Source organism: Lonchura striata, chromosome 2 (assembly GCF_046129695.1).
Source record: "Lonchura striata isolate bLonStr1 chromosome 2, bLonStr1.mat, whole genome shotgun sequence".
Classification (NCBI taxonomy): Eukaryota; Metazoa; Chordata; class Aves; order Passeriformes; family Estrildidae; genus Lonchura; species Lonchura striata.
Genome location: NC_134604.1, coordinates 103,790,839 through 103,818,781, shown reverse-complemented (window position 1 = coordinate 103,818,781; position 27,943 = coordinate 103,790,839). Strand labels below are relative to the sequence as shown.

At 38.2% G+C, this 27,943-nt stretch overlaps 1 protein-coding gene across 1 annotated transcript; it reads left to right on the top strand.

Moving 5' to 3' along the window:
- APOO (apolipoprotein O) lies at positions 1–27,943 on the top strand. The gene is made up of 9 exons (XM_021552943.3): positions 1–49; positions 3,813–3,920; positions 6,229–6,348; positions 8,961–9,015; positions 10,086–10,181; positions 12,111–12,202; positions 17,156–17,263; positions 24,716–24,811; positions 27,625–27,943. The coding sequence occupies exons 1-8, from the start codon at positions 41–43 to the stop codon at positions 24,782–24,784; spliced, it is 657 nt and encodes a 218-aa protein (XP_021408618.1). The 5' UTR covers positions 1–40; the 3' UTR covers positions 24,785–24,811; positions 27,625–27,943.

Here is a 27,943-nt window from a genome sequence, read left to right as displayed (position 1 = left end):
GGTGACGCCGTCGCCCCGTCGCCGCGCGCCCGGCGCCGCCATGTTCAAGGTGAGGAGGGGTCCCCGGCCGGGCCCGCCGCCGGCCGCGCTCGGGGCTCCGCGCTCCGCCCGCGCCCTCTGCCTCTCTCCTCTCCGCCGCTCTCACTGCCGCTGTCCTCGCAGCTGCTTAGCCGCTCCTCTTAGCGCTTCGGAACCGCGTGCCCTCGCGTTGCACGGAGAGGGGCACACTCCCGATTTACAGCCGCTGCCGGGTGCCCCCCGCGCAGATTCGTCCCTTCCGTACGGGGCTGCCCGCACCGCGGGGCTCTGTCACCGCTCGGTTCGGGCCCGGGCAGCTGTCGCTTGAAAGCGTCGGTTCGATCTTGAAAAGTTTCCTTTTAGTGCCTGAAGGTTGCCAGCGAAACCTGCGGAAAGCCCCGTCCGGCTCTGGCTGTCTCAGAGATTTCTGCCTGTGGTTAGAGCAGCCCCAGATCCCATCAGGCTAAAAGCAACTCTGTGCCAGTCAGATCGTTGTTAGGCTGCTTGCTTAAAAAAAACACCAAACCACCAAAACCTGGTGATGCTCGCTTCTTGGTATTCATTTTCCTTGGTACCATTTTCTGTGTGAAATATTGATAATATATCTAGATACCAGTATACCGAGGATACTAAATAGTAATATATAACATCTCAACATGAGGAAGAACTTCTTTATGTTGAGGGTGGCAGAGCACTGGAACAGCTGCCCAGGTCGTGGAGTCTCTCTGGAGGCATCCAAAGCCCACCTACCAGCACATGTTCCTGTGTCACCTGCTCCAGGTGACCCTGCCTTGGCAGGGGGTTGCGCTAGATGATCTCCAGAGGTCCCTTCCAACCCTGACAATTCCGGAGTCTGTGATACTGATGTGCTGAGCCCTTGCTTGCTCTGCTCTTGTCATAAATTCCTTTTTCTTTATGTCCTTTAATGCTGGAATTCTGTGCACAGAATCATTGAGGATTCCATAATTGATGCTGAATTGTCATTGGAGGGTTGATATGTGAGCCTGTGCATTTAGGCACTATCTGTATTAGTGTATTAGTACTTTTACATAGCCAGTGAGGATTTATGTCCTTCAGGCCAACCTGATGTTATGCCTCTAAGAGCCAAAGGGAAGGTAGCTTTTTGTCCAGGATACTTTTGCTTCAGGGACAGGAATGTTCAAGAATTTGGATTTTGGTTTGATGTTTTTATGGTTTGGGCTGAGAAATAGGAGGAAGAATAGAAAAAGATGAGGAAAACTGTTTTCATACTTTAGGACCAGTATCAGCCTTCTCAAAAGTATGCTCAAGCTTTTCCTATCAAGTCCTAAAGATAAAATTGAATTCTTAGCTAGAGAGGAGTAAATGTATCTTTTTTGCTTAAAATAACTGCAGAGCATTGCCAATAGAAAAGAATGTCAGCTCTGCTTTTCTGATACTGAGTGGCTATAGGACTGGCAGGCTGAAGGCACAGCTCAATCAGTCCAAATGTTTTACTAAAGCAATTGTTTTGGTAATATATGGTTAGTATGGAAATCAAAAATGAGATCCTACAGGGCATTTTGGAAACAAGTACAGCAGCTGATCTTTCATACTCCCAAGTAGTTCTGTGTATGCAAATATGCAGTATTTCAGCAGTAGTTCTGCCTGTCCCATGAGGTAGCTGATGTAGGAGACCATTGAAGTATGATTTGAACAGCACATTTAAGAAGAGATTCAACTTGCACTTTCAGAGGTTAGTTTCATTTTGTTAAAAATTAAAAACAATGGAAAATGTCTGCACTTCAGTATCTTGATAATATAAACAGTTAACTTTTCAGTCTGAGTAGTCCTATGTCACTGATACTGTTTTGTGAAACCCAGGTGCTTCCAGTCTTGTGCTGTGCTATTTGTGTCTTTATATAAAAATCTCAAATATCTAAAACATTTGGTTTTACTGTTTATACTTGTGACACTTAGCACCATTTACACTGTTTGAAAACATATTACAAAGAGAAAATGCATTTAGATTTTTGCCTTTTCAGTGACATAACAGTTTTGCAGTGAAAAAATGAAAGATTGAGGAAATAAACTCTACGGCTATTAATGGTTAGTAGTGTTTGTTTTTGTCCTGGCTAACAGAAGTATGTGAAAAGTGTTTAAGGAAACACTATTAAAGATTATCCTTGTCTTTCCTTGGCTTTGAAACAGCTGATCCAGTCATTGTGGTGTTTCATTTATAGTGATTTAGTAATGAGTCCATAAATTCAGACAAGGAAAAACTTCAATTTTAAGCAAGTTTTTCCATACCTTTTGACCCACCAGATCCCTTACATCTTCCAAAAAACAATCATGTGACCTAGTTCTTGTGTGCTGTTTCTCTACACTTAAATGAACATTTTCAGGAAGTTTCATAACTGTGAAGTCTAATTTTTAGTTTGAGGAGTCTATTGGTTACATTTAATAAGCATTCCATCTGCAAAGCAGTGGAAGAAATTTAAGCTGCAAATGCTTGACTGCCTACAATAAGCTGATGTGGTGTGGATAATTTTAAAGCTATTTTCTAACAGTTCTGTGAGAGACAGAGCAGTTGTGCCGTGGCTGGGCCAGTCACCACCATCACAGTGTGAAGGAGGGATGGTTTGACCACGGCTTCAGTGTCACAAGCAGCTAGGTCAATGCAACAGACCCCGCTATTTGTTGAAAGGAAGAGGCCTTGCTGCCTTCTCCTTTCTCATCCCCTGTCCCCTGGACCATACAGTTCCTCTGGTGCTTGTCAGGCTGTTTCATGGAAGGGTTCAATTTGCTAAGCCCGCACAAAGCTCTCCGCTTCTCTTTCAGGATTAATCTTTTGCCAAATTGGCCAGGTGAATTGCCTCCCGGTGGAAGCATCCGGCCACCAAAGCTAGGGCAAGGTGAGCAGCAGGACTTCTGGGAGCCAGTGCTGGAGAGGAGCCAGACGCCTCCAGTTTGGTGTTAGATCCACTCGTGCTGTAACCTGATCCAGCAAAACACAGGCTGTTGTAACTCTGCACATTTCCATTAATAAAGATGTGCATTTGCTGGAAAATGCTCTCTGAGCATTCTTAATTTACTGTGCAGCTAAGATTTTTTTCTTCTGTTTAAGTTGAAGCAGACTTTCCCTTTAAGAAATTCAGTTTAGCATAGGTCCTGAATACTGGAAGAATTATATCCACCTTACTAGTGGTGGTTGCATGATTGGATTGAATTTATTCAAAAAAACAGTCAAGTAATTAATGTTTCTTACAAAAAGTAGGAGACATTCCTAAAATTCTTGGAAATAATTGATTTTGTTCTGGTATTTATAGCTGTAGGTCTACTTGTTTTCCTAAATCTATATGCAGATATTAAGTAGAAGTAAAACACTGAACTTCTTGGTACTACTATGGAAAAATGGAGGTATTATGAGCATTCACAAAGTTGTTTAAAATATGAGTATAATCTTTGATAAAGAATATAATACATTCTTTGAGAAAGAATATAATCTTTGAATGAGAAAGTTAATACAAAAATTACTTAAAACAAGATCTTTTTTATGAGATGAAAACTAATGAGATTAGCCTTTATTTCTACTGCCTCATTTAGCCTTAGGCATTTTCAAATACTATCTGAGTGATTTAGATGTTACTGTACTACATCAGTGCCTGAGAGCATTAGATTGTGTACTGCTGACCCTCCTTTCTCCTAATTTCCAAGCATCTATTGAGATCACTTTTTACCAAGTAGAGGGACATAAACATTGCCTGGGTGTGTTCAGACACGCTGCAGTTTTGTTTGCACATAATGATGTACCTGTCCTCCGGTAATGTTTCCAGGTAATTCGGCTGGGGGCCACCCCTGTCAGCCTGAGCTTGCTCTCTGTCCAGGTTTTTGCTGCTTCTTCAGAGAAGACTTCCAAAAAGGAGTTGCTGAAAATTGAGGAGGTAAGTGTGGTTATAGCCTTGGTGCTCTTCTAGTTAAAGAATTCTGAAAACATTGTGTTTTGATGTGTGAAAGCATTTAGGTACATCTTATCACCTTTTGTATTCATGCCTTTAAATTTGCTTCTCAATTTTCCTCAACAGAGACTTCTATACAGTTTTGCTTTTACCTGGGCATGGCATTTGATGTTCTTGATAGGGCCAAGCTTGCTTGTGTGTAAGATCTTTTTTCTACATTAAAGTCGTCTATTCTTCATTCAGAAGTTACATTTTCATGTTTGTAGATTTACTTACGGTTATATTTCAAATCCACAGGCATATTTTCTTTGCTTTTTATCCGGATAATACTACTTACTTTTTATTGTAAGTAGTGTTGGTAAATTCTAATATAAATTAATTTTATGTTCTCCACTAAAACAGTGAATCAGAATGTTGTACTTCTAAAAATATTCTTTTTTATGATCAAAATTCTTGTCAGGCAATACCTTGAATCTGCCCTAGTAGCCTGCAGAATTTATCAATTTTCCTTTCTTCACAGTATTCGGACCTAAGCAACAACAAATACAATAAGTAGTGGTAATAAATACCTGTTATGTTTTCATTTCTTTAATATGTTACAAATGTTTTGGTCATAAGTAGAGCCTTAAAATACCCTGTCAAACTGTAGACTCAGCAGCATTGTTACACAGGCTTTTAAAAGCCTCCAACACTAAAAGAATCAAAATAAGTTGTTAGTAACTAAATCCAGCTTTACATGCATGAGAGCATGCAGCTGTTTAAAAATTTTGAGTACTTCAACCCAAGCTGAAGTGTTGTACAGTAAGCGCTGGAACTAAATCAGACTGGTTTTTGTGCACACTTAGGTGTTGTGGCTGGCAGTTCCCTGGTACACAGGAGCTGCAGGCGCAGTGGGCTCCTGGCCCTGCCTGGCCTGGGAACCTCAGCCTGGGCCATCGCGTGCCCAACCTCTGCTGGCCTGAGTCAGTCGTGAGGCAGCAGCGTGGAGTTCATGTGAGCTGAGTAATGGGCTTGCCATCACCTCCAGCACAGCAGAATGTGCAAGCCATGGAGTTTTGGCTGCCTTTCTTGCCATTCACAGGCTCTTAGTTTGGATCTCTACTGTGTCAGCTGTCTAGTTTCATAAAATATATGGGAATTTCCTTATCTTGGAGGCTTCTGTCCTTGTGCCAGACATTGCTGTTAGGTTGTCCAACAGGATCAAAGTTCAGCTTGTGACTGTGATTGCCAGGGATGACCAGGTTTCCTAGGCAAGTGAGGCTGAAAATCCTTGTCTTTCAAAGTATTACGGGAAATCCACCTGCACAGGTTACCAAATGATTGGATAAATTTGTTGTAATTTTGTATTATGTTATGGTTAGCAGCTTTTTTAATTATGACAGAGACAATTCTTTTCCAGCTGATCTTGAAAAGAGAGCTAGCTACATTTTAATGCAACAATACTTGTAATCATCAAATTACAATAACCTACTAAATAGAGTATAAATATGGTGTAAAATAGAAGCTCTTTACACTGAACATCTGTGTAGTATATAAACTGCTAGAAATTTTAATAGGCTTTCTTTTGTTCTGAGCTTTGCTGTTCATCTTCAACAGTACAAACATAGGATTCTTTTAATGGAATACGGTTTCAAATATTCTTAGGTAATTGTAGTAAATGTTGTGGTGATTCTAAAAACTAAACAAGGTAGTTTAGCATTTATTATGTGAAGATGCCCATCACTCGTTGCAGTTCCTCTTTGCTCAGTGCCAGGGTGCCATTAATGCTGTCAGTTGCTGATGTGGTTAATGACCAAAGGTTGGGATGTTGTACCATTTTCCTGTTCAGTAACAAACAGGCACATGTGTATTGGATGTTACCTTTGTTAGAAGCTGCTTAGGCTCTTTAATGATGCCTTGTGCATATATAGAAAATGATTGATTGTGATTTCTAGTACATTCAGTATGTTAACTGGGAACCAGAAGTGCTGATTAAGGTGGGAAATATTTTTCACAATTATGTTGTGTGTTCTTATTAAACTAGTTTAATATTAATTTATAACTTGTGACTTGGATCATATAGCAGCTATGAATGAATTGTATAGCAGTTAGAAGTCATCTTCATCATAATTATGTCCTGTATAATTAAACTTTGCTCATAATGGTTGTCTCAGAGCTGTGTGAATTTTTATTATGCATTGTTTATGTAGTAAGCACAGTGTTAGTTGTTCTCTGCTTAGACTGTTCATGCCCTGAAGACCTACTTACACAATTATAACTTTGTTTTTAACATCTTGTTTGCTAATATTCACAGCTGTCACTGTACTCCTCCCCAGCTCGTGAGACTAAATATGTGGAGAATCCCAGAACCGAATTGGAAGAGGGGGTTTCCCGTTTACGGCATGTTATGGAGCCATATACAGCCTGGTGTCAGGTATAATGGTTTGTATTGCAGCTGGTGACAGCAGGGATAAAGTTCTAGCTGGGATTGTAGTTTGTTTTTTCTGAGTTGGAATTAACAGGTAGCAGCAAAGTAAAAGTTGATAGCTGTAACAGCATTTTTAAAAAATGTGGCATCACTGAAAGTTTTCTGCCTTGCATAAAGTTTTCCACAGTTCACTTCATAATGTTTGCCCCTTTCTCACACAGAACCATTTGTGTCTTTATACTAATTGGCTGAACTAAACCCTGGGCTTAGGGGTTCTCCTTCCAAAAGAATTGTTTTCTGAAGTGAACTTTAGATTTAAATATACCTGGGGATATCTGGATTTGGCACCGGCTCTGTGGCTGAGGAAGACAGGAGTGTGGTATTTGTAGTTTTCAGGCTTGAGGTCTTAAATTATCAAGCAGTGTTTTTTGGAGCAGCAAAACCAAGTTGCCCTCAATGCAGCTGTGACAAAACACAACTTAGCAAAAAATAAATCAGTATTTGCTGAACTAGAATGTTGAGGGAAGGAATGCAGATCTTTGGAAGAGAGAAAATCACAGGCCACTAAGTACTGGTAAACCTAATCCCCAGACTTTGCCTCAAAACTTTCTCATCTATTTTTCATTAGGTAGTATGTTTAGAGTAAATAGTCATTAAATATAAAAATAGGCTCTGTTGCGGAGAGGAAAACCAAGATTTTTGTGATCAAAGCCTAAATTGTTGTATTAGATTGCAAAGCCCCAGGATAGCTTTCTTGCCCTTTCCTGCCCAGGAAATGTTGAGGCTTACTTTTGAAGTGGGGGAATCCTTGCCCTGTGGTTGTCTCTTGGCAGCTGCAGGTGATTCTCTGCTTTGCCCTCTGCCTGTTGTGAATCCCCTTGAGCTGCTAGCTGTGTGCCCAGCTCTCCACTGAAGGCCAAGCTGGTCAGATCAGGGTGTCCTTTCTGCCTGGAAGCTCTGTGTGGTGCTGCCTTTAACAGGACTGAAACATTTCTTCAGAGTTACTCAGTCTTGTGTTTCAAGTGCCCCCAGAAGGAGCACTGGCTGCAGCTTGGGAGGGGAAGCAGTATTTCACAGGACAGTCAGAGCTCTGGCCTCCTGAATACGTGTGTTTTGCTTGGTTGCCTGTGGTACCCCTACCTGGGGAGTGAAATTGGAGAGGAGGCTGGCCTTTAACCTTGCTTGATGTCTCACTGACCTGTTGTCATCCTATTTGTTTTATTTTTTTTTTGTCTGTCTGGTGATCATTGACATAAGATGTGCTCTTCTGCTCACACACGAGAACCCATTTCCTGGCAGTGGTTTACTGACTCATTTTATGAAGCAGGCATGTAAACTTTATGGGTTTGGGACAATATTGCTTAACTGTAGTCAGAGGTAGCTTTGGTTTTAAACTCCCTGCCCATCCATGCTGTGTTGAAGAAAATAATATTTAGGTGTGTCTCAGTTGTCTTTAAAATCAAACAGATAACCCAGGATAATCAGAATGAAATTGGTTATGTTTGTATATCCCTTTTACTTTTCCAAAATTACTTAACTAGAGGAAATGCAGCTCAAAACTCAGATGTAGAAATAAGCCAGTTATATTTCAGTTGTGACAGAAGATCAGACTTTATCTCTGGGGTCATTAGAGCAAGTTCTTCTTATATTGGCTTTTAATAAGACCAATGTCCATTTAAAGTTATGTTGTGTGTCATGTGCTAACACTTTTTTATTTTAATGCCAGGTGGGTTTTTTTTACATCACTCTTGCCAGTGAGGAGATGAAAGTTCTAAAGATATCCCCATTCAGTATCCTAATCAAATGCTTTCACTTCTGCACAGATGCAGCTCAGGTGGAATTGCAAGACTATTCTCTGCTTTAGCTTTGGGCATATGTGTTTATGAATTTGTTCCCTAATTTATCTACAGCCTTACACTGTTCCTCTGAAGCATTATTAGTGTAAATAACAGTTAACAGGGTTCTTTTTATTGAGTTTTTTTTTTTTTCTATTTTGATAAAAGGCCGTCTGCAGTCTTTTATTTCCTGAATATTCTCAGTCTGAAAAAAAAAATGTAGAACTGGTCCGTGGGGTTGATGCAGTGTCTTCAATTTACTTTGGATGTCTATGGACATCTAATTTCCAAGTCACTTCAAAATGCAGTCTTGTTAGCCTAAGACAGTCTCCTGGAAAGTGGAATTTATCACCTTGCAGAATTATTCACATACCCCTTCAAAGTGTTAGGAAGGAATTTATTGCAGTGTTATACTTACTTTCTTTGCATCACCCCAAGTATTTTTGCAATACCTGCATACACTGAAAACCAAGATAGTTCTGAATTACAGTTGCCTGATCTCAATAAAATACTGAGATTGACATCTGTGTTTCAAAGTATTGTATTTTATCTCTGCCCAAAGGGTCCTTTAAGAAAAATCTCTAAGTTATGCTAAATGTAACACTGAGCAAGCATAGCCCTATAAGTGAAGAGTGGAAGTGGAAATAAAAGTAAGTTATTTTAGGGACCCATCACTTTTTTCTTTGTTATTTTTTTCTCCTTTCTTTGTCAGCTCAGTTACATTCTATAGTTAATACTTTACTTCCTTGGTGTCTATTTACCCTTGTTCTCTTTTTTTTTTAGGATCTTTATGCCAAAGCTATGCCCAAGTTAGAAAAAGCTGTTGAGCATGGTAGAGGTAAATCAGCTTAGTTTTCTTAACTAGCAATTTAAAATGCAGGACTGTACTATATCTTCAGTTTACAGAGAAAACCATTAAGCATCATTATGTGTGTAATTTCTAATGCATTTAAGATTAATTTATCTCTACTGTGTAGCTGTTTGAATTTCCTTTGTGGGTCACTTATGACTTTACATTTATAAGAAATTAAAATCTGAGACCAGCATTTATGTTTATCAATGTCACTAAAAAATGCAGGAAGAGAAGGGGAACCCCTCAGAATTTATTTCCAGCCAGCACTATTTGCTTGACCCAGCCTCCAGCAGTATTTGCTTGAACCAGCTTAGTAACTGAAATCTCCTGTAAAGCTAATTACTTGTTGCAAGCATTAGGTCTTTTGTTTGTAATGCCTGTTCATTTTGGTTTGCTTCCATAGATTTCCTAAGAATTTTGAATTAATTCAAAATAATTTTAATTTGTCTTTATTTTTGGGAGCATCCTTTCATACTTGGGCTTACCAGGACTGAGCATGGATTCTATGTAGAGCTCATTTCAGATACTGCACCTCTTTTCTTTAAACTTAGCAGTTTCAGTCTTTTGAACTTGTTAGCTTGGAAGATTTTCCATAGTTTTCCATTCCCCCACCAGACTCCCATCTTACAGTGCACTTTGTTTTTACTGTGTCTTTCCATTGTTCTGTGATTTGGTTTTTGTACAGTATTTTACTGAAACTAGTTATTGTTAACATGTAACTGTAAAATTCCATTTTGCTAAAGTTTTTATCACTAATTTGAAAAAGATACAATTGAGATGCAAAGAGCAAAACAAAACAGATGGCTCAGGAGCAAAGGCAAAGCTCCTATGAAAATTGGTGAATACAATACCATATTCAGTTTCGTTCATGTGTCACTAGAGCAGATTTCAAAGGCTTTGAATTTTTTGCCAGCATATCTAAAATGCACATGATAGTTAAATGTGTTTTGATAACTCTTTGTGTTTTGTAACAATTGCCAGCGTGTATTGATGATTCCTTATCACAAAACCACTTTCACATTACATTAAAGCACTTTGTTCTGGCTTCTTTTCAGAGGGCTATGAATTTCTCCAAAAACCACCTGCTGGATTTTATCCAAGACTTGGCGTGATAAGTTTTGCTGGAATTATTGGATTGTTTCTTGCTAGAGGTAAGTGGGAACCATTTGAACTGGTTATGTTATGATATTTGATAACTAATTTTTTGTGAGTTTTAGGGTAGTAATTTTTAGTTGTGACAAGGAGATCTGAATTAACTGTTAAAAGGATGTTTCTACACTGTTCCTTATAAAGAAACTTCATGGAAAAGGTGTTTAATAATCAACAATTACCGTTTTTATCATTGCTGTATATGTTACTAAAATCTCATCTTCCATATTTCCCAGTAGTATTTTAGTATAACAGAAATGGCAAATAACTGGTTTAGTATCTTTTAGCCTAAAAATATTTTAATTACTTAAGTTCTTGATCACATATGTTACTGTAGAAAACAACAGTGGAATGAGTTATGATAAAATACAGATGTTCATGACTATGATCTATGTCCAATTAGAGGTATATTTGAATTTTTTCAAAGTATTGTATGTTGATGTACAGAGATGCTGCAGATGGTGTTTCAGCAAATAGACTTATGAACTCTGGGTGTACTGTAAATATCTACACATTTTGCACTACAGAAAAATGATACAGTTAATTTCATCGCACTGAAAAAATGATGCTTTCATAAATAGAAGCATTAGTCTAAGAAATGTTAAGTGTGAAGAAGTATTCTGTGCTTACATCAAGATATTCCTAATGCAGTTAAATGAAGGTAACAGAACTTAAAAGCTGTAGAATTTAAATACCAGTGAGGACATGGTTTCAGGCTTTATGGGGCCTGAATATGTTGAGCTGGTAGTGTGTGCTTGGCTGTGTACAAATTAGAAGTGCGCCTCAAAATATTTAATTTTCCAGTGAAGCTAGTGAAAGCAGTACTTCACTTTTTTTCTTAGTGTATTTTTTCCTAATGAAATCAAGGTAACTTTCCTCTTTGAAGTTCTTTTTCTTTGTATTCCTGCTTCTCATGTAGCATGAGGATGAATGAGATCAGCTTCCATTATTTATGACTGTAGCAAAATGAGGGGAGATGGGGGAGTGCAGTCTTGGGACTGGAATTGGAAGATCAGAGGATCCTAAGTTTAATGAAAATGAAAATACCTCATACTAAAAATGTTAAATTTGTGAATCTTTTAGGATGGGAGCCATAATTGTAAACCTTTTTTTTTTTTTTTTTTCCTGGTAATAGTTTAAAATATGACTGTTGTTTCCAGAAAGTATTCAAACCATAGAAGGAAGTGCCCCTTGATTTTGATGCTACCATAAGTCCTCTTTATTTTATTCTTCCTTCCCTTGGTCTTTGTGGAGAAATTGCCCTCTTGGAAGGTGCAGATAAAATCCTCCAGGTCTAATCATGATACATAAATATGCACAGCTGCTCACTAAGTAGAGAATATGGTATTCAAAGTTTAATCATGTGACTATTGTGCAGTCATCCAGCTTAGTTTAAAATGCCATTAGAGATAATTAGTTTTAACTCGTGTTGCAGATGGAGTGATGCACTTCACTTGTAAGAGAGCAGCAGCAATGTGTTTATTGATATAAAGCAATGATTTGAAAGGATTTGAATGCAAGGTACCCTTGATCATTTACTGCACAGAGGACAGGTCTGGGGAGCATCCTCCTCTTGAGTCACAGGATTCAGTCAGCCTCCTTCCTTCCTAAATTCCTGCTCAGAGGAGCCTAAATGTGTCCAGTCCTAGTCCCAGTCTTGGTCAGCAGTTTATGTCCAAAGGATTTTATGTGCAGAATCAATCTAAGATATGATCTTAGTGAAGCTTACAAAGTTTAGCAAACTATTAGGGGGGCCCCTACTGATCAGAGTGATGATGTTTCTTAAGGAACTGGTAGGGTGAAAGAGAAAACATACTAAAACGTATTTAAGAAAATTGTTTATAAAGAAAATGTTAGGGCCATTCAGCTGACTTGGCTAACATATACTCTAACAGTAGTTTATGGTTTTTGATTTTTTTGTTACAAAACAGGCTCAAAAATAAAGAAGTTGGTGTATCCTGCAGCTCTCATGGGTATCAGTACCTCCATGTATTACCCTCAGCAAGCGGTTGCTATTGCAAAGGTCAGTGATGATACATTTCTTTGCACAAGTGTCTTTGATTGTTGCCTCCTAGCTTCAGGTTAACTAGTCATCCAGGTTTAAAAGCCACATCAGTGGCAATTAACAAAATTATGGTTATTTTTTTTCAAACAAATGCAGTCTAGGCTGAAAGATAATCAGACTTGTTCCTTTTAATGGCATTTTATTTCTAACATTTGCAGTAGTGTCTTCAGATAGAGGAATGTAATTTCCTTTCAAAATCTCTAACCTCATGTAGCACCAAATTAACATAAATATGCTAAGTTAGTACAGTTTGTGTGTTTATTTAAAATACTAAGGAAACATGAAATATCTTGTGAGCAAATGAAAACCGAGTTTGAAAGAAAAGAAAGGAGTTTCTAGAGACAAGTCTCATGACATTTTGAGGTAAATGTTACTGACATTTTCTGCTTTTTTGGGGGGGGCTTTAAGAAAGGTAGCATGCACATTCTGGAACAGGGTAAGAATTCTGCTGCAAACTTACAGGGCATTCCCTATTTATGGATTTGTTTTTTCAGGCACACAAGAAACATGTTAACTAGCATTTGCTTAAATGATTTTTCTGTGAGAGAAAGAACTGAAGAGACCACAGAATTGCTTACAGTCCTTACTGATGTTAAATCATGTGCCTTGCTGTCCACACTCCTGGCAGATTCCTTAGTTCTCCACCACACTGTGATTCATATCCAGCTTTTAACCACTCACAGTGCACATACTTGCATCTTTCAGAAATTCTTTATATTTCAGCCTTTGGTAAATTTCTAGTTACTGGCCACTTGTGAATAACTTTGAGATGTCAGAATGGTAATATGGTATTCTCAGCAACATATGATGTTCTTTGAAAACTGAAGGTCATTGACTTAGGGAGAGTCAAAACTGCTGAGTTTGAGCTCTGCCAGCATGGTGGTACTCTGATCTCTGATGGAATCTTTTTTTACTGCTTCCAGGATTCAGATGCTCTAAATACAGATAATTCTGTTGGCTTATTCTCAGAGAGTGAAAATTATGCAAGTGGCAGGGAAAAAAACACATCAAAATTTAAGAAGCTTAAACATTTCTGTTGGAAACTGTGTATTAAAATTCTACTTGCCTTCTGAACAGTGAAGTGGGAAGCGATTGAACGCTGTTCAAACTGATGTTACTGTTTTGAAATAAGCTCAGTTCAGGCTTAACTATGGATTTGGTGCTAACAGCTTCACAATGCTGAGTTTATTTTATGAGAACTTTGAAGTGCATGGTTGCTCTTTGATTAATTCACAGTTCTGAGTTTGACTGTAATGAAAAATCTGGTAGGAGATTGGAATGGGTTTAGCTTTGTTGACTTGGTCAGGACAGTAGACATATGAATTTGGAAACTTCTGTGGGGAGAGTAATATCCTACATTCTGTTTTGGTTCCTCTAATCTGTCTTGTGTTTGTTTCCTTAAAAAAGCAAAGTTTTAATCATATAATCTCTTACAATCCATAATTTTTAGTATTTAATCTGAAATTGAAAACACTTTCCTCTCTATTAATAATTTTTAAATGTTTCATAAGCCTTTCAAAAAATGTCTGTAAACTTAGAAAGGAATTCTTGCAGTACAAAGCTCACTTGCCAAGTTAGAAATATAATAGAAAATATTCTGTAACATTAATTTAAATTATTTTTTATATTATGTTCTTATTTTTCTTTCACACTTAAGTACTTCATCACTGCTTTTTATTTTACAGTTGTATAATTCCTTTAACTGGGTGTTGTGTTATTTTGGTTTTTTTTTTAATTTTTGGGGGTTTTGTTTCTGTCTCACCTTTATTTAAGACTTTCTAATGGAGAGTTGGGAATAGACACAGCAAAATGGATCTGTAGTTGTGGTCCAACATTTAATACATCTGAAGTAATTTTTTTTCCTTTAATTAAGATGTATGAATTCCTAAGTGAAGTTGTAGCAACAGAGTTCATTATTGGTAACAGGTAGTTTTCAGACTCTAATCATCTAATTGAAGATGGAAGAAATTCATAGACTATTTTTCCTTGCTTTAGTATGTAATCTAGTAAATAATTACAAATTTTAATAAATCACAAATTTTCCTCACTGCCAGTACTATACTTTTAATAACTTTGAACAAAAGGTCAGGCTGTATATGTGGTAGAGGAGCTGAATTTATTCTGGTGGAACCCTAGTTAGTGTTTTGAAATGGTATTGCTTTCCAGCTAATCATAATATGCTCAAAATACTTTGTATGTACTGTGGCTTATATTCCAGCTGGAAAGAACTTTCCATTATGCAGTTATTTAAATCACTCTATCATTGGTATTAAATTTTGTCTTTTGTTATTAGAACCTTTCAACTTACTAAAGTGCTGTGTGTTATGCTTTCATTCTTCTTGACTGTAAGAAAAGCTTCTCAGTAGAGTTTTGTTTCTTTCACAGCAAACCACATTATTTCTGTGTGTTTTGAACCTGTACCTTGTTCCTTGCTGGGTTCAGTCTATAGGGCATAAACAGCTGAGAGCAGGACATGATTCCAGGAGCTGGGAGCTGGAAAGCAGGAGTTGGGGTCACTTGATCCATGTTCACTGCTGAATGCTTGTGAAATGGCACTTTGTAAATGTAGAAAAACCACTGGGTTCTCAGTTAATAGTTTCTCAGCATGAAAGGTAGATAAAGAATTGCTGATCAAAATTCTGAATGTGTGTGATTCTGTGTAACATCCAGTGTAGTCAGTAATGCATGCTCATGGTGCTGTGTGGCACATGAGGCCTTGGAGACCACAGATGCTGCCCCAGTAGTGCCCAGTGTGGGTGTTGGTGGCCCATGGCCTCCTGAAACTTTCAGAATCCCTGTTGAGAACCATTCAATCTGACTTCTGAACTTGTTTGTTCAAACTTTAGCATACAAACCCACTTACAGTGCTGCATTCAACAGCACTGGTATTTTAGTGTGTTGACCTTGTGGCTTGCACTTCCAGTCTGCCTAGAGCTGTATTTTTCAACTGTGGAGTGTCTGTGGGTCCTGGCACTTGGGAGGTTTGTGCACTGGTGAAACATTGGTTGGTTTTGGCAGACTAAACTGTCTGGGGTGTGTACCTTGTGATGTAGCTACTTAATCCAGCAACATGAATGATCAGTTTCTCATTTAATAAAATTCATAACTCACTTGGTCATATGGCTCCTTATATGACTATAAGAATATTTTAAAGTTTGTACTGTTAGGCATTTAGCGTGGTTTTAAGTATTTTAATAGAGTATTTTTAAGCAGAAACAGAAATATAGTTTAAGGACAGTTGTATTTTCTCATTTTATGTTGGTAGTTGTGTCTTCAGTAACATTACAGACAAAACCAGCATTTTGTTTATTTTGATTATTTTTCAGTCCTGGTAGGTTTGTGCTGTTTGCACAAGGGACCACTATCTTTTCAGATGAGCCAGCTAGTTTGTTGAAGTGCTAGATGTTAGAGAATTAACAGTTCTGATACTGAAAAACAGCATAACTGTCTATACCTGTAATATTTCAATTGGGCAATTTTGGAGATTTAATTGGTTCACTTGATGTGCATTTTTCTGATGACTTATCACTTTCAGCTGTAGAGAAAAGTGAATGCATCCAATGGACTTATTTAAACCAAAGTAATTGGTCAGATACTGTGACAAAAAGGATACTTTGTATTTAAAACAGCCTACAGTTTGGATTTAGTTGTGACTTGGAAGTGTAGTTGCTGATTTGGGTTTGTTTTCTTTTAATTCTAGTTACTCAATAGCTTCTTTTGTAAGGTAGCAAGCACATGGTATCTGCCCAGAAGCACATCCTTGTACCATTGTGCAGTAACTGGTATAATCAGTCTTGCTGATTACAGATCAGACAAGCAAGGGGAAGTGGCTCTTCACACCATGTGTGCCCTGTACCCAGCAGTGGAATCACTTGGCACAGGGTTGCTAAAAATTTGCACTTCCCTTGAACTCCATGCAAAAAGTTCATTGAAGGGAAATTCCTTGGGCCTCTTTACACACATAAAAATCACCTTTGGCTTAGGAAATCTCTGAACAGTGAATTGATGGAGACTGGAAGAAACTGAAAAATGTAGTTCAGAAACTTTTTCAGAAATACCAGAAAATTGTTTGAGAAACATTTACGTTTGCGCTGTTCTCAGAGTTCATGTTTTGTGGCTTTGCCTCCTGTAGAAGACAGGGAAATACCTTCTTAGTTCTTGATTTCATAAATTTTTTTAGTTTAATAGCTGTTTAGCTGGACATATTGCCCTTTTTGCTGTTCTTCTTCCAGAAACAGATAGTGATATGAAAGTCAATATAGACCTGAGCCTGGCTATAAAAACCTAACACACTTTAATTTTAAAGGATGCTATTAATACTACAGTTCCATGTCACATAAGGGACAAGGCATCCTGTTTTATTAGACTTAGGGCCTTTCCCTTTAATAAAATACTTGTTGGTGTAATATAGCAAACACAGTCTTTCCTAGCTGTGTTCTGTTTTGGGATTTGACAGCTGGTTATACATAACATTCATCTATCAGCAAGTTCTAAAAAACAAATAAGAAGAAAATCTAAAATTGCAAAATAGTGACAACCCTCAGTAGGGTCTTTGAAATGGGTATGGTCAAATTAAGAAATACTTTGCATATGTTAATTATGTTGAATGTCAAATACTAAGGAAACTGGGATTGTTTCCACACAGAATCATTCCACTCCCATTTGTACAGATGTATATTCAGGTAGTCTTCAGACAGGTTTTTAGCACATTATTTTTTCTTATTCCTCATGGGACATTATTTTCCAAGTTGTTTATTAATTCTGTATTAATTAATTATGTTAATTAATTGTGAGCTTGAGCAGGAAGAGTTAAACATCTTGTGTTATGACACTTTTTCCACTTAAAAAAGAAGCAAGGCAGTATTCCTCAGATTATTACGTTCATGCTTTCTAAAAACTTTTGTTTCAAAGGTTGCTGGCACACAGCTGTATGACTGGAGTCTTCAAGGATATATTGCTGTAGAAGCTCTTTGGAAGGATAATCCTAAGAAGAAGAAATCAGAGGAAAAAGGTGATAAGGTAAGAAGTCTGAGGAACTTGATTTCTGAATTTACCACTGCCTTTTCAGAAAAAAAGTTATGAACAGTGGTTTTGTTCCACTGTGATTTAGCCTTTATTTCTGAAGAGAAATTTTTCATTCTCTCTTTCTAAGCTGTAGAAAAACTTTAGGCTTACTTCAAGCTAAACTTTCAGAAATGGTCTTTGGAAGCTTCCTTCAGTATAATCTGATACAGATGAGCAAACAGAATTCTAGGAAATACATGTACATGGCTTAGTGAAGCATAGTGTGAGAGACTGGAGAACTGAGCAAGTGGATTAAATGTGTGCCAGAGAAAACCTGTAAGCTTTTTAGGTGTTTTTTTAGCTGCTGCTTAAAGAAAGAAAAATTCAGGTGTGTAATGTAAAGCTTCTGTGGTTTTAAATTCACTTCTAAACTCACTGTGGCTGGGAGAGAGGTGTTTTGGAGACCAAATTGCACTTGGATAGACCTTGGGGATGGGACCAAGTTCCCTTGGTGAGGCTGGGTGTAGGACTAGTTCCGAACAAGCTGGGTTGAGGAAATGTTCACATGTCTGAGAGTGAAGACTTTCATCATGAGTGGATACTCATATGTATTGGCCCAAGGCACTTCAGTAAAGGAACCTGAATAATTGAAGGTTGGTTAATCGTTCTGTTCCTTTCCTAAAATCTAGGCTGTCAAAAAGAAACTCAAAAAAAGAGGCAATGTTAAAATATTTCAGAAAGACAAACTGACAGCATTAGTAAAAAACAGCTGAAGTTTTCCTTTTATTGTGTCCTGGGCTTTCAAAAGGGAACATATGGTTGTTATTGGAAGGCAAAAACTTTTGACACTTTCATTTTGCTATAAGGCTTATTTAAGCACTTGCTCTCTCAGCAGAAAAACAAACATCCTGCAGAATTGCAGAGAGCACTAAATAAACACACTTCCTTCTTCTCTTCCTTGCACAATCTTTAAATTACACCCTTTAGTTGCCAAAACATGTTACTTGCACAAAGGAGCAAAATGCTCCTTGATGAGTGTTCTCCAAAAGTTCATCTCGCTGTTCTAATACTGTCAGTAGGAACTGCTGCTGTGTAACCTGATGGATTGGACAAGGTACAAAAACCCTGTGATTCAAATGAAGAAACAGTACTTGGTCACTTGATGAAATTGCTTGCATTTCCAAGTTTACAGATCCCTTACACTGAGGCAAACAGCCTTACTGGTGCTTTGTCCTTGGAAGTTCCTGAAGAGAGGGTCCTGTCTCCCTGCTGTGCAGAGAAGCTGAGCAGCAGCTGTAAAAAGTCACATGCTTTTGTCTAGAATGGGGACTGAGAAATTATTCTAGTTGAAGAATTTTGCTCTGAAGCTGCCTTTAGCCTGGGGTGATGAAACCCTACGAAATAGATAGTTGAGAATCTGGGTGGAACAGATGGGTTTGGTTTAGCTTTGTTCCATATGAAAATAATTACACAGATTATTAGTGCCACCAAATCAGTATCAACTTTTCAAGCAGAAGAATTTCTATTTAAGTTCAATTTTATTGGAGGCTTTTACTCATACAGAAGTGTTATGGAAGAAAATGCTTTTAACTATCATATACTAAAATTGGCAAAGCATTGTAGGATAGATTCTGTGACTTCTGGCTTAATTTGACAGACTTGTGGAAGAATTTGGTTGCTTTTGTATATGTATTTCTTACTGTCATTCTAGGCAGCTAGATTCCTGAAATAATGAAGACAGGTCTAAATGTTACTCTTGAGTTGTTGTTGCAGCAGATGTAACCCATTTCATGAAACTATGCCAGAGCAAAAGACATTATTTTTGTTTTTGTGACATCTACTCCAGCATTTTCCTGTTGCTACACAAAGGATTCTTGCAAATAGTCAATATATGGGTGGCTCTTTTTGGCTTCTGATAATTTGTTACGTTGCTCATAATTTGTTTGATAGTCATAGGTACCACAGCTGTGCATAACTTCATGTTTATGCAGCAATATGTCATTAAAATAAATGTGGTATGTTAATTATTCTGAAGGTTTTATGAAACAAAATCCTGTGCCAAATTGAGGTCATAGCAACTGAATTCTGAGTTCTGCCAAGAAAGATGAATTCTGGGACCTTCTGTGCCTACATTTCAAAACACTGTAGCTGTATCCCCTCCATAGAGCAAGTCAGTCAGATAAATGTTTTTAATATGCTGTTGAAGGATGGAGCTCTTCAGGATGCCAGGATAAAATCTCTCTGCTAAAACTGAAGCACACAGAAAAATATTTTTCTTCTCTTAGTTCTCACTTTTGCTGTATTTTTAACAATCTTGTATTCTCTCTCTTCCAGCAACACTCAATTGGGCACCCCTTGTTTTTAGTGGCCAAATTGTGTAAAAGCAGAACAGCACTACAGCTCTTAAGTGCACCCTCCTTTCAGCCCTTGTTCCTTTCTTCTTGTATTTGCTCTTTCCCACTTTGGCCCAACTAGTAATGTAATCTCACACAAAACTAATTTCCCTTTCAGCTTCAGAGACTGATAAACTTTTATGGCATATTATTTGGTTTTCATTCCTTTCTGTGTGTGCTGGTGTGCTGATGGACACCACTAGTGACTTAGCAATGCAAATATATAATACATATAATTTTTAAACCCATATGTTTTTATTACACATGTAAAATATATAGATATATTTATATAAAAATATATTTAGAATCTATCACTATGGCAATCTCTGGGTATTTTATTAAGTGCTAACTGCTTACAGAATGTTTCCAGGTGTGGAGAGGGCTCAGCTTTTGCTGATATCCTGTACTTGCTTAGAACAAGTGTCAAGGAGATTGTGGACCAAAACCTTCCTCACCTGTAAGCTCTGTTGAAAATTGTGGTGTCACTGTTTTGGCTGGGGAGCCTCACAGTCAGCATCACAGACTGAGACCATAAAACCTTAAATTGTGTTTTAAGAGAGTTTTGAAGTCACATGTATTTTGGTCATTACAACACAAGCAGCTGAGAGAGCTTCTTTCTACAGAAAATGCTCTTCAGGCTTGGCTTTGGTAGGTTTTGAATAGGCAGGCAAAAATTTGATCATCTCAACTGAAAGATAAACATCTACTTCTGGCAGAAAATGCTGTTTCCTGTCACATACCCTCCTTTTATTGTTTGGTAGTAAGAATAAAAACATTATGAAACTTGAAAGAAATATTACTTCTTTTGGAGTGGATCCTCAGTATGGGCAGTGGGGAATTTAGATGTGCTAGAAGTGGGATGGACAGAAAGAATGTGCTCTGCAAAAAGCTAATCTCTCTAAGGGCAGCTTAGAGCAATATTTTTGAAAGTACTTCATATTTTTGTGAGAATTAAGTTCAAGGTCAACTTAAGTAAACAAAGAAGGAGTTACTAATTGACTGAGGAGGATGAATTAGGTAAGGCAGTGATGTTCTCTTTATTCCAAGCAATACATTGCAAACAAAAGAGGACAGAAGGTAAATTATTAATCTGTAAACCCAGGTGAGCCTTAGTTTTTCTTTTGCAGATGCCTTTTTTTTTTTCTGGTGGCCAGACTTTCCCTCTCAAGAGTTTCCATAAGAGTTTCCATAAGCATAAAAGATACATACCTATCTTATATGCTTTTGAAGTTATAATTGCTAAGATTAGTGTAAAAGAGTCTGGCCATCTGCAAGGCTTCTGAGGTAGCAACAGAAACTTCTGCACCTGGCTCAGCTGTAATGTAAGGGAAAGAGGCACCACACGTTTGGGGGTTTGACATTTAGCTGGCTTCCTTTGGGTTTTTGTTTTTTTTTTGTATGGAAGGAAAATTTTCAGAGTAATCATGGTGGGGTTTTTTGCAGTTTGTAGTTTAAAGTTTAGGTCTCAATGCATCTCTGTTAGATGCTGTGTGAGCTAAGTTGGGGTGGTTTTTAATCTCTCACATACTGAAACTGTACAGTCCTCTTAGCACCAGTGTATTTCTTTTATTTTTTTAATCCCAAGAAATCCCTATGTATTGAACATTTGATAATTAATGTATTATGGAGATTTCTTATCAGTCACCTTTCACTCGAAACAGTCAGAAACACAAGAATGCAAAATATTTCCTTTTCTGCTGTGGAATAGAGCTCTGATATGTTAACTCCTCTGGCCACCCAGATTTGTTATGGAGTGGTTATGTTGAGCCAAAAAGTAGAAAGACTGTCTTGAATATATTCCTGCTTCTGGTTATGAGAGGGTACCCTGGCACAGAGGAAATCTGTCTTCTGAGTCATTGATTTAAACATATTTTTTGCTTCTGACCTGGTTTTGAGTGTGCTAGAGGGCTTTGGCACTTTTTTCTAAAATCATGTGCCTGTGCCACAGGAATTCCTTTTCTGGCAAACTTACATTACTGCTTGAGCTGTCTCACTTAGGCTCACCATTTACACAGTGGGCATACACAGTGGATGGAGTTAAAAACTTCTTAATTGCTAATCCAGCAAATGACTTTGTGTGAGGAATGATAGTCTATCAGTGGGTTGGCTTTAATTAAATAACTCAGGCTTAATAGTGATACTGAAGGCAAGCCCTGTGATGGGATCTCCTGAGCTCATAGAAACAAAGGAATTTAGCAAGACCCCTGTTCTCTTGTGTAGGTGTGTGTGTTGCTTTAGATTGTTTTCCTCTTTCAGAGGAAAAAAAAAAAAAAAAAAACCAAAAAAACAACTTACCTAGACAATAATTACTTTTTACAAGTTAAAACAAGAAAATGGAAAAACACAGGCTTCTCTGTGAGGAGTTTATTTTTAGTTCATTTGTTGAGCTTTGAGTAAACTCTGAGATAAGGCATCGTTAGTCAGATTATTCATTGTAAATCTTAGTAAAATGTCATAACTTAAAAGTTCCTGTACAGGCAAATTACAGAGTAGATTATTATTTTGAAATGGATGTGGTTTGTGGATGTGATTTCCTCTACTATGAAATATTCAGGGTAGTAATCAAAACAAAATGGATTTTTGAAAGAAAGAATTACCTTTTAAAGGTCTTGCTGGGCATTTTTGGAATAAGACATTTAAGAAAAATCTTCATAATTGAATCTTGATATATTGAGTCCATATCTCCAGCACAGAATATGCAGGATTGCACAGACTTGGTGTTTTGTCATGTTTAACTGGTAATATATACATTTGACCCATTCTTTGAAACATTTTCCAGTCTATTCTAGCTTCTTTTGCTGCATTTTCCATCACATTTAGTATTATAGGATCACAGAAGGATTTGGGATGGAAGAGATTTAAAGATAATCTAGTTCCATCCCCCTGCAGGAGCAGCTTCCACTAGATCAGGTTGCTCAGAGCCCCATCCATCCTGGCCTTGAACACTTCCTGGCATGGGGCATCAGCAGTTTGTCTGGACAGCCTGTTCCAGTGCCTCACCACCCTCACAGCAAAGAATTTCTTCCCAATATCAAATCTAAACCTGCCCTCTTCCAGTTTGAAGTCATTACCCCTTGTCCTGTCACTTCAGGGCCTTCTGAAAAGTCCCTCTCCAGCTCTCCTGTAGCCCCCTTTAGGCACTGGAAAGCTGCTAGAAATTTTCCCAAAGCCTGCTCCTTTCCAGGCTGAACAATCCCAACTCGCTCAGCCTGTCTTTGTAGGAGAGGTGCTCCAGCACTCTGATCATGTCCCTGGCCTCCCCTGGACTTGCTCCAACCAGTCCACATCCTTCTGATGTCACAGGCCCCAGAGCTGACACAGCACTCCTGGTTTGCTTCTAAGACCTGCAGACCAAAGTAGACCTGTTGCTCACACTACCTGTGAAGCAGCCCAGGACATGGTTGGTTTCTGGGCTGCAAGGGCACATTGCCAGGTCATGTTGAGGTTTTCATCAACCAGCAACCCCAAATCCTTCTCCCCAGGGCTGTTCTCAATCCATTCTCTGCCCAGACAGCGTTTGTGCTTGGGATTGTCCTAACCCAGGTGCAGGACTTGGCCTTGCTGAACTTCATGAGGTTCACATGAGTCACCTCTCAAGCCTGTGAAGGTCCCTCTGGATGACATCCCTTCCCTACAGCATCTTGACCACCACACTTGGGATTGTTGGCAGATGTGCTGAGGGTGCCCCACATCCCAGTGTCCTTGCTGCTGACAGATTTGACAGATGTCAGCGCCGGTCCCAGCACTGAGCCCTGGGGAGCACCACTTGTCCCTGGTCTCACTCGGACATCAGACTGATGGCTGCAGCTCTGAGAGTGACCATCCAGCCAATATCCACCGCGTGGTCCATCCATCAGATCGATGTCCCTCCTGTTCAGAGACAAGGATGTCCTGCAGAACAGTGTCAAGTGCTCTGCACAAGTCAGAGGTGACATCAGTCACTCTTCCCTTGTCCACCACTGCTGTGAAAGGCCACCAAATTTGTCAGGCACACTTTGCCATTAGTGAAGCCATGCTGGCTGTCACCAGTCATCTCTTTATTTAAGTCATGTTGGTAAAAATAGCCTTCTAGAATAAAGAGGAAATGCCTTTAATTTCCATGTGTAGAATTTAAGAACAATTGAGGGTGGGTGCCACCTCTGATTATTTCACCCAAACCCCTAATCAAAGCAGAGACAGTATCAAAATTAGATTTGGTGGTTCAGGCCTTATGTAGTCATGTGTTGAATATTTCCAGGGGTGGAGATTTAGAAAGTTCTCAGGAAAACCTGCTCCAGTGATCGGTGGTGTAATATATTTATAATTTTTTGCCTTTTGATTTAAGTGAAATTTGCCATGCTCTTCTGTTCCTTTCTCCCTGTCCTTTAGATGTGAACCTCTGAGAAGGACCTGGCTCTTCCAAATACATAAATGCCCATTAAGAAATTGTGGATAGGAATTAGGTTCTTCTTTGTCTGGTCTTCACAAGCCTGAACACATCCTCATCACAGCTTGTCCTTGCATGTGCTTCAGTCCCCAAGCCATGTGTGTGGCCCTTGAAGTATTTTTAAATGGATATCTATTTAAAGCTGTGATCAAATGCATGTTTGTTATAGCACCTTGGCAAACAGATAGACCAGACCCTATAACAAGCTTCTTTTCATTCTTTGATTTCTGTCATTAATGTTGGGGAAAGTGTGAGAACACCCTCTAAAAGGATATGTGCTAAAAGAGACCTATTGTATAAATTCACACAGAATTCAGAGAATGCAAAATAGCAGCTACTCTGTGAGTATTCATCCTCTGTTATTAATACAGGCAAAATTATTCCATTAAAGCACTTCTGTTGAAAAGACTTGTTCTTTCAAATCCTTTAATTGCTTGACTAGCTACAGGAAGACTAAAGTCTAGAAAGTGTTTGGTAGAAGATCATATTTGAGTGTATTATACTGAATTAGTCTCATGAAACCCTTGATTTTGTGAGATATTTTTGTCTCATCTTTTGAAGAGGATTTCTGTTCTGGTAAAAGCATTAATCATGGATTGCCTCAATTGAAACATTGTGCACATTTTTTCTCATTTTTTCTTCCTCAAGGGTGATGCAGTTGGTGACAAGCCTCTGGAAGTCCATGCTGCTTCAAATAAAGAGCAAACCCAGAAGTAGAATGCTACATCACCTGGCATCAAACAGGTAAAGGGTAAAGACTGGTAATAGTTTGTGGCTAAGCAGCAGAATAACTGGGAAAAGCTGAACATTTTCAAGTTAGACTTATAGTTTTCTTTATAATTATTAGGAGAGTGTGGACAGATAATTTTACTTGTCCTAAAATTTGTCAAGAATATATGTAGTTCCTAACACTATCCAAGTTAAGAAATCTAAATTCTTCATCTTTAGAGCATAACAAGTAAATGTGTGTCTTTTTGAAGAGTTCTGAATTAATTGAGGAAAGCCTTGTGATTGTGGTGTTGGTTGGTTTTGGCCTTTTATTTTCTTTTTCATCTTCCCATTTCTGCCTCCCATACTAAAAATCTCTTTGCCTTTTTTGTCATCCTTGTACAAGTATTAGTGTGGGGAAAGAAAACTCTTCCCTGCTGATAAGTTTTCTCTAAAGATTTGTGAGTGCCAGGGTACAGCACTGCCTTACTGCCTGTAAGAGTCCATAATGTGCTTGACCTTCCATGTTAATGCAGCTCCTGTTGGGAACAAAATATGGAGGAAATGAAGGCAGCATTTTCCAGGCTCTCCAAGGCAGAAACTCGAGATACCAGTTCTGACTTGGCCTCGGGGCTGTGTTCTAAACTCAAGCAAAGCCTATGATTACAGTTTCTAGAAAAGCAAAACAGAACATCCTCTTGACTTTTTTATGATGGTTTGGTTTCGTAGGATAAAAATTGCTCTGTATTTGAGGCTTATTAGAAATAATTGCAACATAATTGGACATAATTTAGCACAGAATGTTTGATGTCTGCTCTGTTATCAGTTGATAAAGAATGTCTCTTCTGAACATGTTTTCTACTTGCTTCTCTTCGCCCTGTATTATTTTTGCATCATGTTAAAAACTTGCTTTTCATCAGAAAGTGACCCTGGCATTATAGGTACTCCTCACCATTTTTGTATGCAGTATTGCATTTACCAGAATTTTTTTTTTTTTCCCTTACTGCCAACTTGTGTAAATAGAGTCCAAATGTGGCAAACTGGATCAATTTTTTTCCATGCACCAGCATCAGTCACATATGTTTGCAGATGTGGTGGAATACACGCATCGGCTGAGCAGCAGCGTTCCACTGCTACATGGGCAGCTTTAAAAGATAACCTAGTTTTTAATACTGGCTCCCTTAAAGTGTTTTTAATTGCTATTGCTAATTCTCACAAGAGCAACATGAGCTTGTTGACTGGCTGATGTACTGAGTACCTTAGTTTTCCCTTTAGAGCTATGAATGTAATGTCTTTACGAATATGTGCTTTCCAAGTAGTTTGTAAGATAGTAATGTAAAATAAAAACTAAAAAAACAATAGGAGGATTTAATTTTTTTTTTTTGGTGTAAAGAATCCCAGGAGAACTGAGAGGAAGAAAAGCCTCCCTAAAATTCACTGAAATACTGTCCTTCTTGTCAACTAGGACAGAGCTACTAAATGATAAAAACCCAGGAAAACTGAACTTTTGTTTGTGACACTGCACAAATACCAAGGTTCAAACAGAAATCCATAAATAGATTTTATTTTTATTTTATTTTATTTTAGAATTTCTTGCTATGAATATAATTTCTGCTAGGCCTTTATTCGCTTTTTGAAATGTCAGCCTTTTGCTTCAGGCACATTTTCTTTGTTTGGGGAAGGTTTTAAGAGAGTCAAGATAAATTGCCCAACAGCCTGAAGACCTGAGTGCTCCTGGTTTTGAAACCTCCATGCTTCACCTCATGTTGTTTCTGGAAGAGGCACATGAAGGGAACTGCTGGATTTTTGACCTAGCAGAACCAGATGGTGAAAGTTCAATTCAGTATCAAGTTCAGCTGTTGTGCGGGGGTGGCAATTTGTTACTTGTGCTTGAAATCAAATCCTGTCATTTAACTCCATACCAAAATCCAGATGTTTTGTTGGATTTGGGTGATCCCAAAGGTTGGAGAACATTGCTATGATCTTTGAAAAGACACGTTTTTTAATTCTGGATGAAATCAGTCCTGAAAGCCTCCCTGCATTTTCAACTGTTGGTCATATTCCTAAGTTGAATGTGGTTACTAAAACAAAGACAATCTCATTTTCTCAATGATTTGCCACAGCATGGGTCTCTGAACTGTGAATGGTTAGCCAAGGACAAAATCATATTGGGTTGAAGACAGCAACATATTTCTCTATTCCAAAAACCAGCAGCATTGCAGCTCCTTTATTATTTTAGTTTGTTTGTCATCAAAAATGATATGCAAACTTCAGCTCAAACCATATCCCACTGTGGAAGAAAAAAACTTTAATTTTTTCCAGCTGTTGGATTTGGGAGTTGCACAGAAGTGGCAAGGTTTTGTGTTTTTTCATGAAGATGGCATATCTTATTTTCAGTCTGTTTCAGATCTATATTTATGTCATTCCATTTCTTTGAGTTAAATCGCCCTAGTCTTGCTCCAGAGTAAGTAAGATTAAAAAACATGCATTTGATGGGAATTTCTCAAAAATAATTCTTTTTGAGAAAGCTGGTTTATTATACAAGATTCCAGTTGGTGTTTGAAGTGTTCCCTTTTGTCTTTCCATTTAGTTCAACTATGGGAATCGAGTCCTCTAGAACAGATGTGATCATTAGTGCTCTAATGTCAGTAATACTAAGAGTTAAATATCTCTACTGCAAGCAAATTGATGTTGAGAATGTTCCTCAAACAGATTTTGATCAACTTGCCACATCAAAGAAAAAGGTTTTGATTGCACTGTAAAAATGAAAAGGCCTGTGATAAATTTAATTCTTCTTTCTCCCTCTTTTCCTTTTCCCCTTAATCTCTGTCCCCTTTCTTTGGTTATAGGTGAATAAAAATATAGATATGAGCAACGATTTCCCAGGAAAAATATGAAAACCATTTGAATCCACTTTGAATGTGACTAATCTGCCTTCTGCCTCAGGACAGGCTGATGATCTGCTGCTCGGGCTTCTGGTATGGCTTCTGTGAAAGGACACTACGTGTTTTGGGTCAGTCTTGAGACTTGGTCCTCTGTTCTGCAGTGGGACTCAAGGCTGCCCATGCTTGTCCCATTGCAGGATCAACATTGCAAGTAGCAAGTCTCAAAATCCCTCAGTCTCTTTATTATTTATATATAAAATAAAATTCCAATTACAGAAAATGA

Coding starts and splice junctions, on each gene's coding strand:
- APOO (XM_021552943.3), top strand. Junction 9,016..10,085: donor AGCTGTTGAGCATGGTAGAG/GTAAATCAGCTT, acceptor GCTTCTTTTCAG/AGGGCTATGAATTTCTCCAA. Junction 17,264..24,715: donor CAGAGGAAAAAGGTGATAAG/GTAAGAAGTCTG, acceptor TTCTTCCTCAAG/GGTGATGCAGTTGGTGACAA.